The sequence below is a fragment of the Pan troglodytes genome, chromosome 1 (assembly GCF_028858775.2).
Source record: "Pan troglodytes isolate AG18354 chromosome 1, NHGRI_mPanTro3-v2.0_pri, whole genome shotgun sequence".
NCBI classification, from domain to species: domain Eukaryota; kingdom Metazoa; phylum Chordata; class Mammalia; order Primates; family Hominidae; genus Pan; species Pan troglodytes.
The window spans coordinates 159,394,898-159,408,294 of NC_072398.2; the positions used below are offsets into that span (position 1 = coordinate 159,394,898).

The following is a 13,397-nucleotide window of genomic DNA, read 5'->3' on the forward strand; positions in this document are numbered from 1 at the left end:
AGAGGAATATAAGGTTTACCACATCTGCCTTTCAGAAAAGATTTTCTTGATTATGCTAAAAAAAGTAGGCTATGGATGGAATTCTGGGAGAGTAAAATGTGATATACTCATTCAGGTTTTAATTAAATTAATCACATGCTTGCAGTGCCAAGGCAATGAATTTTTAAAAATTCATTTTTCTTTTTTGCCCATGTCTTATCATGATTCCATGCCCTTAAAAGGAAGCAGGACTATGATACTCTATTCTCTAGTAATAATCCTAATTTAATAATAGCTAATGTTTTTATTGACAACTAACTCAGTGCAAAGCAGTATGAAGCATTTTCCTTAAATTATTTTATTTTCTCCATACAGCAATCCTATGAAGTAAGTACTGTCTATTTTACAGGTGAGAAAACTGGGATTTAGAAGGGTTAAGTACTTCAGACAGTAAATGTTAGAGCCACGTTTGTTGCACTGCAAAGCAGTGCTTTTTTACTGCATTATTTCACCACTGTGTAAATGTTTAAGGTCTGGGGGAAGCTGGAGGTACATTACAAACTAGATTATTTTCATCCCCTGTGAATGCTGACCAGAGGCTTAATTCAATGTGAAAGTCTCTAAGTCATAAAGATTGTGATTCAACTATATTTTGGAAGTTTGATTTTTTTAAATCGTAACTTCCTTTACGGTGAAATTAATTCATTAGGCGAAGACATATTTGCTTCATGAAAAGAGTTGGTTGACCTTATGATATGTTTCTATGAGATCTATAAAAACCTTTGAAAGATTGTCATTGTTTCCCACCCTGAGTTTCAACCTGTCTTCAAGTAAGAAATTTTTAACTACCTATAACTCTCCTCCTATGAAACAATAATATATTGAACACATCTTATATTTTGTATTCTCTGTGAGGTACTTGAAATCTTAAAATTTTTCCAAAGACTGTCCATTTGACTAAGGCTGCCTTAATGTAGCATGTAAATCCTAAATACAGACTAAGGTCAACATGCTTATTTTCCACAGCGTTTTCAAACCATGTGGGTTCTGTAGGACTGATTTCTCCTCTTTATAGACTCTAAATTCACTAATGCTCTACGGGCAATGTTATTTATACTGTTGCAGTATTTAACATGAAACACATTACTACTCTTCTCTGGGCACCTTTTTTATTGTTGCAGTTATTTAACATGGCGTGTTCATAATCATCCATCACTTTAAGGGGATAGGGTGGTGTTGAAATTCTTTTGCCATTGGAACTCTAAAGTTTCATTTCAACTACCTCAACTTAGTAAGGATATTAAAATAATTATTGGATTTACTCGTTTTTAATAATAATAATTCTCTGTACATGACTAAAGCTCCCATTGAGGATGGCATGAGAGGAAGAAGATCTTTGGTAGCTATTGTCATGTAACTAAGAAAATGAATCTTGATTAGGCTTGTTGGGTGCCAAGTGCAGAGGTTCTGTTTCTTGCACCTGCAGAGCCTGGAGATTTGGATGAAGACACTTTCATTATCTTCATCCTGAAATGACTAGCTAAAGAATGCAAAGAAATAATCCCACTGAGCAAATTAGAAAGGAAGAATCCTCCTTTGTGAGCCTCTAACCACACAGGTATTAAATACCTCGTGCTGACCCTTTCTTTGACTGCTGGCTTTCCCCAACATCTGTTCCTTGCTCTTACTCACATCTGTCTAATAACATTCCTCTGAAATTGATTTTATTTCCACTGTGCAATTGCTTCAGCTCACAGTCCACTCCAAAGGATGCTATTCTACTGGTGAATTTGAGAGACTCTAGCATTCACTTTCCTTGCCACTTTAATGTTATTGAAAGGTTACATCTAAGAAGAACACAAGGCTATATATACAAAAAGAAAAACAGTTCTGGAAACATAAACACATGAAGATGCATAAATTTATTTCCCTACTCCCAGCAAAAACAGCTTACACTACCGGTGCCAGGCCAAAATTCACAGAGCAATGGAGGGAGTGTAGTAGTAAGAGAAATAGGCTCTGGAAGCAATCACTCAGATTTTTTCATTTGATCATCTTTCTAAGAAAGAGCCCACTATGATTACTTAAAACATGGAATATTGTAGTGGAAAATGAGTGTTTTGTACAACTTGGCCAAATATATTTATAATTTTTTACTGTACAGCTCCAGTTGGAGATTTAATTAGTCATAATTTTTGTCAGGTACATCTGTTCCAGGGAAATAAATGACCATATCCTTGTGGCACAAATAATTGAAGCCTTCTCCTTACATGAAATCTGTGAGTACATTATAGCTCATGAGCCCTTAGAAACCTCTTGAGCCAGTAATGACAGTTCACCTTAAAAGTCATGGACAACATAACCTATGATGTAGAATACAGCTTAGAGACCCACTATTCCAGTAATTTGACACATGCATAATATATCCCAAGAAATATCAGACCCACAAAATGCTCAAATAAAACCTTATAGAACGCTGTGGTCACATAAGTTTGGAAAAGGGTCTGTCCAAAAAGACAGTAGTCCCTAACCTTTTTGGCACCAGGGACCGGTTTTTTGGAAAACAATTTTTCTATGGACTGTGGGGTGGGGTAGAAGATTTTTTCAGGATGATTCAAGTGCATTACATTTATTGTGCACTTTATTTCTATTATTATTATATTGTAACATATAATGAAATACTTATACAACTCGCCGTAATGTAGAATCACTGACAGCCTGAGTGTGTTTTCTTGCAACTAGACAGTCTCATCTGGGGGTGATGGGAGACAGTGGCACCCGAAGTGTGTTGCTTTTCCAGTCTACTCCATGATCTCATTTTGGTGGCTGTGACTGCAGAAAACCCTGCTTCACAAAGACAGGATGTTGGAAATGGAAGCAGGTTTTTCAGTCCTTTGTGGCAACCCAGGATATTCTGCCTTGACCTTAATCCAGAACTTATGGAGATTTGAGGTTGTCCCAAACATACTTTTAAGGCCACAGTCATTTGTAATCTCAAGTAATTGAGTCTCTTCTGGCAGGGACAAACTCAATACACCTGGCTTATTCACAAATGGGTCGCAGATCCATTCCTTCCTAGTTCGGGTGTCTTTTGTGATTAGGAAGTAATGCTCAAAGTCTTTCGAAAGCTGAGCAAGACGATCATGCACCAGCTGGGAGAAAGAAGGTCCTGGCTCAGCCTCTTTTAAAATCTCTGCTAATGTTTGAAACATGTCAAAAATCCCAGTGTTCACTTTTCGCCCCCATAATTCCGGTTTGGCTTTGAATGCAGCCACTTTATCTGCCGATCTGAACACAGTTGTCATTCTCCCCTGAAGTGAAAGGCTGAGTCCATTGAGCAGGTTGAATATGTCACATTAAGTAAGCAAGTTTTGCGACCCATTCTATGTCACTGAAATGTGCTGCCATTGGTGACTGTGTTTCTAAAAGTAATCTCTGCAGTGGCTCTCATAACTCAGATACTCTGCTCAGTTATCCACCTTTAGAAAGCTATCTCACTTCTGTGTATAAGAGAAAGCATGTGTGCTCTGTGTCCATCTCCTCACAGAGCTGTGGCAACAGATGTGAGTTAAGGGCATGTATTTTAACGTGGTTGGTAATTTTAATCACATTCTGGAAAATGATTTTAGTTCAGGTAACATTTTCCAGCTAGCCAGCATTTATCTACGGATGACACGGTGTGGAGACTTACATTCAGAAGTGACCTATTTGACCCGAATAGTGAAACCAGAAAGCTGTCAAGTCATGGCAGCAACTCCATCCATGCATATACCAACACAAAATAACCAATTCAGTTTTCCCGATTTGTAATCATTCAGAGGCTTGAATAGTCCTGCAGCTGTGGTGTTGGTTGGCAACGAAAGTGCACATAACATATCCTCACGAACATCCTCCTGAAAAATATATCCCACATAAACAAGCATTGTTGCCTTGTCAACATCAGTAGATTCATCAATCTAGATTGTGTACCACAGTGATTCATTAATCCTCTCTAACAATCGTGCCTTAATATTCTCTGCTATTTCATCTAGTTATGGTGCTAGCCAAAAGAGGAACACGTGCCACCTTTTGAACAGCAGCCTCTCCTAAAAGTTCATGACAAATATCCTTAGCAGTAGGCAGGATCAGCTCTTCACCAATAGGGAAGGGCTTCTTAGCTTTAGCAATGTGGTTAGTCATGAGAATCATGCTCTTGGTGCAGACACATTTGATGAAGTGGTGGCCTTCAATAATTGCTTCTGTTCTTTGTGTTTATGTTTTTTTTTTCCTTTTGAAAAACTCCAAAGTCTTGTCTTTTAATGCAAGGTGCTTGGTCTCCATGTGGAACAGCAGTTTTGAAGGTTTCATGGCCTTGTTGGATAGCCAGTCACCACACATTATACAAAGTGGGCTTGGAGAATATGAATCACCTGTTACAAAGAACTTGTAATTTAAGTAGCACTCTTGTTATTTTCTTTTAAATGCAGCTTTCTTTTGTTGGCAGTCTTAGAGTTGTTGGGTCTTTTCCCCTTTTCAAAGAAGCTCTCCAGTGATGTTTGGTTTTTACTCATTTTGGCTAGGGTTAGCTTGTGGGCTTACCAAAACTGTGACTGAGACAAGTGCGCAGTGTAGGAAAAAGGTACAGACAGAAGTGGTAAATAAAATAATGTGTGGGCCACATGCAGACTAAAGTGTCAGATTCTGACTTAAAGCCTGCCACCAGATGCAGTTGTGCAATTGAAGTACCTCAACTTATTTGCCACTATAAAGCCTGCCACCAGATGCAGCTTAATTGTTGCTTGCCACTCACTGATAGGGTTTTGATATGAGTCTGCAAGCAATTGATTTATTATGGCCTATGTGTATAATTCTCTGTTAACATTAGTCTGTATTTGCAGCCACTCCCCAGTGCTAGCAACACTGCCTCAGCTCCACCTCAGATCATCAGGCATTAGATTATCATAAGGAGTGTGCACCTTAGATCCCTTGCATGTGCAGTTCACAATAGGGTTCACACTCCTACGAAAATCTAATGCTGCTGTTGATCTGATGGGAGGTGGAGCTCAGGCAGTAATGCGAGCGATGGGGAGCATTTGTAAATACAGATGAAGCTCCATTTGCTCACCTGCCACTCACCTCCAGCTGTGTGGCCCGGGTTCCTAACAGGCCTGGTTCCTAACAGACCCCTGCAATAAAAGATTCATAAGACATACATGTACATCACAATTTCTAAGAAGTACTGTAGAAAGTAATCCTCTGGGCATTATCAGACATGTCTGTACCCACAAAATCGTTTTATTTATACAGAGTAGTAGGGTTCAGAATGGTGTAAACTTGGAATCCACTGAAAATGCTCAGTCAATGCCTGCTAACTAAAATGAGTTGATTCAGGTCCAATGTGAGCAATGATCTATTTAATTACATTCTATCCTCAGCTTCTGCCTTTTCTATGCATTGGCCAATGACTTTCTCATTATCCTAAGGATTACTACAACGGCCTCGTAGCTATTCTGCCGGTTTCCTCTCCTGCCTCTTTGCAGACCATGTTCCACACAACAGACAAATAATCTCTGTAGGATTTTAACTAAATCATGTCACTCCTCTGCTCAAAATCTGCAAAACCTTATCAGCTTAGAATAAAATTCAAAGCTTTTATCATGGGCTACTAGACCCTATAGAATCTGGGCTCCAGCCCCCTGCCCCACCTTCTCTTCTAGATTATTCTCACCTATTCTACTCAAGCAATGATGACCATTTTGCTATTTCTAAAACAGTGTGTTAAACGTAATCCTGTTAAACATGTTTCCACCTCAAGTATGCTCTCCACTCAGGACCTTTGCCTTTCCTTTTTCTTATTATAATAATTTTCTACGAATTGCCAAATGATTCCTTTTCTCACATCATTTAATTCTTTGTTCAAATATTACCTTATCATCCAGGATCTCTGAGACTGCAACATAGTAAATAACATATCTTGCTCTTCCTTTTTCTTTCACCCTGCTCTGTTTTCGTCTTAGTTTGTATCACTTCATATCAGCTCTATGAGGCCAGGAATATTTTTTTTTTCATTAATGTGATCCCTGATAACATATGTGTTGAATCAACAAAGGAATAAAGAATAAACAAATGGATGAATCCTTTTCTTTTTGAACAAGTTATTTCCAAAAGATGCACAGTAATATGAATATGTAATAAGAATTTTTATGTCTCCAAGTAAAATCAATAGATGCTTTCGGTTCAAGTTTATAATTTTAGCCACAAAGGGATAGCCTCATGAGAATCTTCCCTCCACATTGATTACTTCACAACACTTGGACCTTTAACTCTATACCTTGCAAAATGCTCTTAGGACTTTTTCTTATGCATATTTATTCATTCTTTATCCATATTTCCATGTGACATTTTAGATATCTTTCCATTTTCGGTGTCCATCGTAGCAGCCCACGAAGCCCTAGATAACAGGATCATGTCCCTTTAACTTGTGTGGTAAAGCACCCAGTGCTGAGCCGTATGTACACTGTACTGCACAAAAGCCTTTTAATGATGAACTAGATTTTGATTTCAGTTCATTACGCCTGGGTTTTCAGGCAATGTTCCGGATTTCATGCTTTTGTTTATAATGAGTCATGGCCCCCTTGACAAACAAGAGAGTAATTAAACTAACCAGGTTACCAATAGAAGCTTGTGATGGATCTCCTCTTGCATATGGTTATTTCATCTTCAATAATAGTTAGATATCATAAAAGATTACAGTCTGTTTGTGTGACAGGAAAGAGAGATTAAAGCCTATGAGAACAATAGTGAAAATACAATCTTACCTGTACCTGTCATGAGCAGTGTCATAATAATTGACAAGTACATGGAGTTTTATTTATAGATTTTTAAATATATTTAATTGGCTTTTGCAGGTGACATGAAATTTTGCTTAACAAAACAATTTTAAAATTATGAAATGATTTCTTGTGTTTGTGAATATACGTATATGTATACACCCATATATAGATGAATGTGTATATATAAGGGTATATATGTATATGTACATTATAAAAGTTATACATATATGATTTATATATATATAAAACTGGGTGTGTGTTTGTGTATAGGTGTGTATCTATATTATCTTGTAACAGTTCTCATGCAAACATTTTTTGGAAATACTATTTCATTATTTTTCACCAATTTATTAGCAAGTACTTTAACAAAAATATTTTCTTTGCAATGTTTTCTAGAACTATAAATAATAAGAATAAAAACACCACAGAGAAATAGAAGTGCAATAATTTCAAAAAGAAGTATTGCCCTTAACAGAAAATGATGTATTTCCTAGGGTATTTTTTTAGTTGAAAGGCAATGTTCCATTGTAAGAGTTTTTATAGTTTTCATATGTTGAAAACTATATATTCAGTATTCACTGAATATTGATAAACCATTAAGTGCTGTACTTTTTAATTGCTTTCCAAAGAAATCAAAATACATCCATAGTGCACACTTAGGCCATATTTCTGAATAAACTAGTTTTTGTATCTTCAAGATTCTAGTTGTTGATTAATAATTTTCTATAGTGTTATTTGAAATATGAATTATAGTATGTTAAAAACTTGGCAGAATAGGAAATATTTATGAAAAGACGCATGCATACAACTCCTAATGTTTCCCTCCAAAATTCTTTTTTTTTTTTTTTTCGAGATGGAGTTTCGCTTTGGTTGCCCAGGCTGAAGTGCAATGGCAGTCTCAATTCACTGCAACCTCCGCCTCCCGGGTTCAAGCGATTCTCCCGCTTCAGCCTCCCAAGCCTCCCGCTTCAGCTGGGATTACAGGTGCCCACCACTATGCCTGGCTAATTTTTGTAATTTTAGTAGAGACGGGGTTTCACCACGTTGGCCAGGCTGGTCTCGAACTCCTGACCTCAGGTGATCCACCCGCCTGAGCCTCCCAAAGTGCTGGGATTATAGGTGTGAGCCACTGCACACAGCCCCCTCCAAAATTCTTCTATTTACAGTCCTTTTCATCTCAGTCAATAACCTTCCAGCTACTCAAGCCAAATTAAATCACCCTTGACTCCTCTTTTTTTTCTCTATGTCACTTCAGTCTGTCTAGAAATCTTATCAGCTCCAATTTCAGAGTAGACCACAAGCCCGATAACTTTCCACCAGTTGCACTGCTACCACCCTGGCGTGAGCCACCCACCTTCATTTGCCTTGCTTACTGCATTCCCTACTTTATCCCTAGACTTTTATCCTAGCCTCACTATGGTCTTTTCTCAACACAGCAGCCAGAGTCATCTTTTCAAAAAAACAATCAGATTTTATCTGTACTCTGCAGGGGCTCACCATTTGTCTTAGAATAAAAGTCAATTCCTTGAAATGACCTGAGAGGTCCTACCCAGTCTTCCATCCTTTGTTTCTCTTTGGTGTAAACTTGGAATCCACTGAAAATTGTTCCTGTCTCCTCCTACTCTCCTTCTTTCTCTTTGTGTCGGCCACACCAATCTTGCTATTTATTAAACAAACTTGGCTAGCTTCAGCCTCAGTGTCTTACTGCAAGCTGTTCCCTCTTCCTTCAAGGCTCTGTCTCTAAATATCCACATAGCTAAGTCACTCATTTACATCTAGTCTTTGTGCAAGTTTTGCCATCTCAATGAGGCCTACTCAGATTACCCTATCGAAAATAGTATTCCATTCCATTCTCTGATTCCTCTTACCTTGCAACTAGAAGGGTTTTGTTTTTGTTTTACTGTATTGTTTATCACCTTCTAACATTTTATTTAAACTACTTATTTGTGATATTTGCTGTTTATAGCCTGTCTCCCCATTTGTTACCCCATCTAGAATATAAGCTTCATCACGTCAGGGCAATTTACTGCTTTGTTCCTTGAGAAATGCCTGGCACATGTTGACAGCTGAATAACTATGTGAAGGATAAAAAAAAAAGTTATGCTACAAAAAAGCTTTTTAAGCATCACACTGTGCTAGGCACTGTGTAATGATCTTGGAATATACAAAGAATGAATCAGATATTTAACCCTGCCTTCAAGGAACTGAAAAGGAAATCTGGCATACCCATAAATACAGTACATGATACAGTGCAATACATTTCTTTTTTGTTTTGTTTTTTTTTGAGACGGAGTCTTGCTGTGTTGCCCAGGCTGGAGTGCAGTGGCACAATCTCGGCTCACTGCAAGCTTTGCACCCTGAGTTCACGCCATTCTCCTGCCTCAGGCTCCCGAGTAGCTGGGACTACAGGTGCCCACCACCATGCCCGGCTAATTTTTTGTATTTTTAGTAGAGATGGGGTTTCACTGTGTTAGCCAGGATGGTCTTGATCTCCTGACCTCGTGGGCCACCCGCCTCGGCCTCCCAGATTGCTGGGATTACAGGCGTGAGCCACCACGCTCGGCCAATGCAATACATTTCTATCAATACATGATAGAAAGTTGATGGTATGAGAGATCCAGATACTCAGAGGCGGGGAAACTTTTTCCAGCTAGAGCAATAGGGAAGAGCATGGGGACACTGATGCCTAATATGGATCTTGAATCTGTGGAAATGGGGAACAACGGCATTCAGGCAGAAGAAACTACATTAAAGAAAAAATCACTAAATTACTAAAGCATAGGGAGGAGGCAGGAAAAAACACAGAATATTTCAAGAGCCCAGGCTTTGAGTTAACATGCCTGACTTCAAAGGCAAATTCTGCAACTAAGTAGCTGTGTGACCTTGACAATTCATTTAACATCTCTGAACTTGACTTTTCACATTTGTAAAATTGAGATAATACCATCAAGCTTAGAGTATTTTTGTGAGGAAATCGAGAATGTAAAGCACCTAGCCCAGTGACTGGCTCCCTGTGATCACTCAATAGATGAGAACTATTACTGCAGTAGAGTTGGACTGGAGTACAGATGAAGTGTTACCCTCACCAATGCCATTTTTCCAGTAGGAAGCAAGGCCAAAATGTATTGCATTTACTCTGCACTCCCTGAAAACATTCATCTATTGTTCAACTTGAAAAATGAAGCTGAAAATGACTAGTCTTGTATTTGAAGCATAAAACACTGAAAATGTGATGCATTGGTCTATCAGGCATAAGATTGCTTTGAATATAGAAGGAATAAAAATATATGTGTGTCATATTTCTGTTGAGGATTATTTTTACTTATCCACTAGTATTTGTTTGTTTGTTTCTTTTGCAGTTGCTCCTACTATTCAGGAAATTAAATCTGGCACCGTGACCCCCGGACGCAGTGGCCTGATAAGATGCGAAGGTGCAGGTGTGCCGCCTCCAGCCTTTGAATGGTACAAAGGAGAGAAGAAGTGAGGACTTTGTGATTATTACTGTGTTCTAAGCACTTTGAGCTAATGTGCTTGTGTTTCAGATACTTACTTTAGGCAATTTCTTTAACTGGCTTGAATGATTCTCAGCAGCCTCCTCTCCAGCAAGCAAACTGAAGGGGCCCACGTGGGAGGGATGAGTAGCTAATAGCATCCAGAAGAAATGTCCACTTTGGTTTGTATGATCTCAGAAATGCCTGAAAATGCCCCATCACTGATGCATTTCATTTCTTCCCCTCCCTCCTGAAACTGAGTTGCTGGCAACTCAGTTTATTTGGGAAGTAAACCAGCTCTTAAAGGACGTGAGTACAGCTTCCACAAGAGCACTTCGAAAGCAATAGGAACTGCTGTCTTTGCCTGGCTTCCTTGATAAGCCTCAACCCTTTCACCTGCCTTATTCTCCCACAAGATAGTTTAACATTTTGTTTTACAGAACACTATGTTTTAGATATTCTGTCACTAAAGAGGCTGTAGAGGAGATAAAATACATGCCTAAAGGACTAACCAGTGGGATTTTAGGGCTGCTCTTATTTCAACTCTGTATGATTACTCCCTTGAGAAGACCCAAAAACCTTGGCAAGAGCTACTGAATAAGATAAGACAGGACTTGACAACTTTCTCTTCACTTTCAACCAGTAGGCTCATTCAGACATCTTCAAATTCTGTTATCAATCCATCAAAAAATCACAGGACCCCTGTGGGTAAACTGGAGTCTATAATGCAGAGAAGAGGGAATTACCTATACTGTATAGAGTCTGCGTCAAAACTAGGGAGGAATATATTCAAGCAAATGCTAGGTTAAACCATATGAAATTCCCACTTTCGAAGTCAAAAAAGCCAAATGTTGGCAATTCCATACTGTACAACATATATGTAGGGGGTTTACGTACTGTATTAGTCCATTCTCATGCTGCTATAAAAAACTGCCCAAGACTGGGTAACTTATAAAGGAGAGAGGTTTAATTGACTCACAGTCCCACATGGCTGGGGAGGTCACAGGAAACTTACAATCACAGTGGAAGGGGAAGCAAACACTTCCTTCTTCACTAGGCAGCAGGGGAGAGAAGTCCCAAGCAAATCGGGGAAAACCCCCTTATAAAACCATCAGATCTTGTGAGAACTCACTCACTATCACGAGAACAGGATGGGAGAACTGCCCCCATGATCTAGTCACCTCCCATGGGTCTTTCCCCCAACATATGGGGATTACAATTCAAATTAAATTCAGGATGAGATTTTGGGTGGGGACACCTCCAAATGATATCATTTACTTATGTCATGGCTCATAACCAATTGCAGCTAAATATCTGAACAGAAAACTGGTGAAATTATATAAAGACTTAGATATTACCACAAAGGATAAGAACGTATGTGATGCAAGCAGGTATTTTTTTCTGGAACTGGAATCAAAAGATTTGTGGAAGACAATATCCCTTTTTAACATCAACCTTAATAATAAGGGATAATATCCCCATAACAGTCTCATTTCTTCTGACTGGTTTTCCCTAAAAATTTTTTTAGCTATTTTATATGCAACTTCTATAATTTGGGTTGTTAAATTTTTAAATTCTTTTTACTAATTTATATGTTTTTACTAATTCTAAATTTGCCTTTTTATAGCTTAGTAGAAGACTCCATATTTTTATATACTGAGAATTAGATAAACTGGTCTGTGGTCACTCTCATTTCACCCTACAATATTGTACATCTGCCAATATAGCCTTTCTCAGATTTTGATAACCCAGGTTGAGAAGTTTCAGTTTGTAATTATCTATATGGACAAATATCCAGAAAAGTGGTTCTGAATCCTTTATAAGTTATGGAACTCTTTGTTCATGTACAATCTTATTTGGAAGCCCAAGAAGTAATATTTATGAACACAGCACTTCTCGAGTAGATGCTGGGTAAATGGAGCCTCAATTCTACCTGTTCACAACCCTTCTCTAAATTAGGACATCATTGCAGGAGTCCCCCAAATCCCTGGTTCTCTACAAAACACTGTATAAATAACACTGACAGACTATTTTACATACCTTTCAAAGTCACTTTTTAATTTGTGTCATTAATTTCTTAAAAGCTAACAATCAGAGCTCCTTTGTTAAAGGCCATTTTGTTTCCAATATTTTGTGAAGCAATGTCCTGGATTTTTTTTTTTCTGCTCTCTCTTTTTCTCTTTTCTAAATTCAGCAACCATTGTCAAAAAAAAAAAAAAAAAAAAAAAAAAAAAAAAAAAAGCTACAGTAATCCTCAGTCCACTTTCTTGGCCTATAGTAAATATAGAAAAGGGCCAATTGGTGCCCACAATCATAGCTTCAGTGATTTTTTTTTCCTACTGTAGAGATGGACTACAGCTTTTATTAGATTTTCAAAGGAGTTCAGAACCATTTGCTAAAAAGGAAAAGGTAGATTGATTTTCCCCAATCAATGTCCTCCCCAACACACTCACACGCATAGAATAATGCAGCTGTGAAAATCAAATGCACTTGTGAAAGGCAAACATATTTTCAGTTCAGAGTGAAGCATACATTTATCATCTTTAGGGTTATATTTGAGGCAATACTCAAATTCTCAAATATCATGGTAATGAATAATTTCGTTTCAAAACTTAAGTAAAGCAAAGTTGAGCATATGCAGGGAGTAGGAAAAAGAAGGATTCTGGTTGCTGAATGGTTGCACTCACTATGCAGATTCACCATGAACGCCCAGGCCATTCAATTATTTACTTCATCAAAATCAAAAGCTAGCCAGGCACAGTGGCTCAAGCCTGTAATCCCAGCACTTTGGAAGGCAAAGACGGGTGGATCACGAGGTCAAGAGATCGAGACCACCCTGGCCAACATGGTGAAACCCCATCTCTACTAAAAATACAAAAATTAGCCGGGCATGGTGGCAGGCACCTGTAGTCCCAGCTACTCAGGAGGCTGAGGCAGGAGAATCGCTTGAACCCAGGAGGCGGAGATTACAGTGAGCCGAGATTGCTCCACTGCACTCCAGCCTGGAGACAGAGCGATACTCTCTCTCAACAAAATAAAAAATGAAAAAATAAAAATAAATAAAAAGCTGTCTATTTAGCAAGCATCTGCTATTGGACAGGTAGTGTTCTAAGTT

General features: G+C 38.4%; 1 protein-coding gene across 1 annotated transcript in view; it reads left to right on the top strand.

Annotated features, from left to right (window-relative positions):
* The window catches only part of NEGR1 (neuronal growth regulator 1), an 882,773-nt gene that overhangs the window by 663,076 nt on the left and 206,300 nt on the right, over positions 1-13,397 (top strand). The window contains exon 5 of the mRNA XM_016940331.4: positions 10,151-10,271. Within this exon, the coding sequence (XP_016795820.1) occupies positions 10,151-10,271 (121 nt within the window). The remainder of the gene's footprint in view (positions 1-10,150; positions 10,272-13,397) is intronic.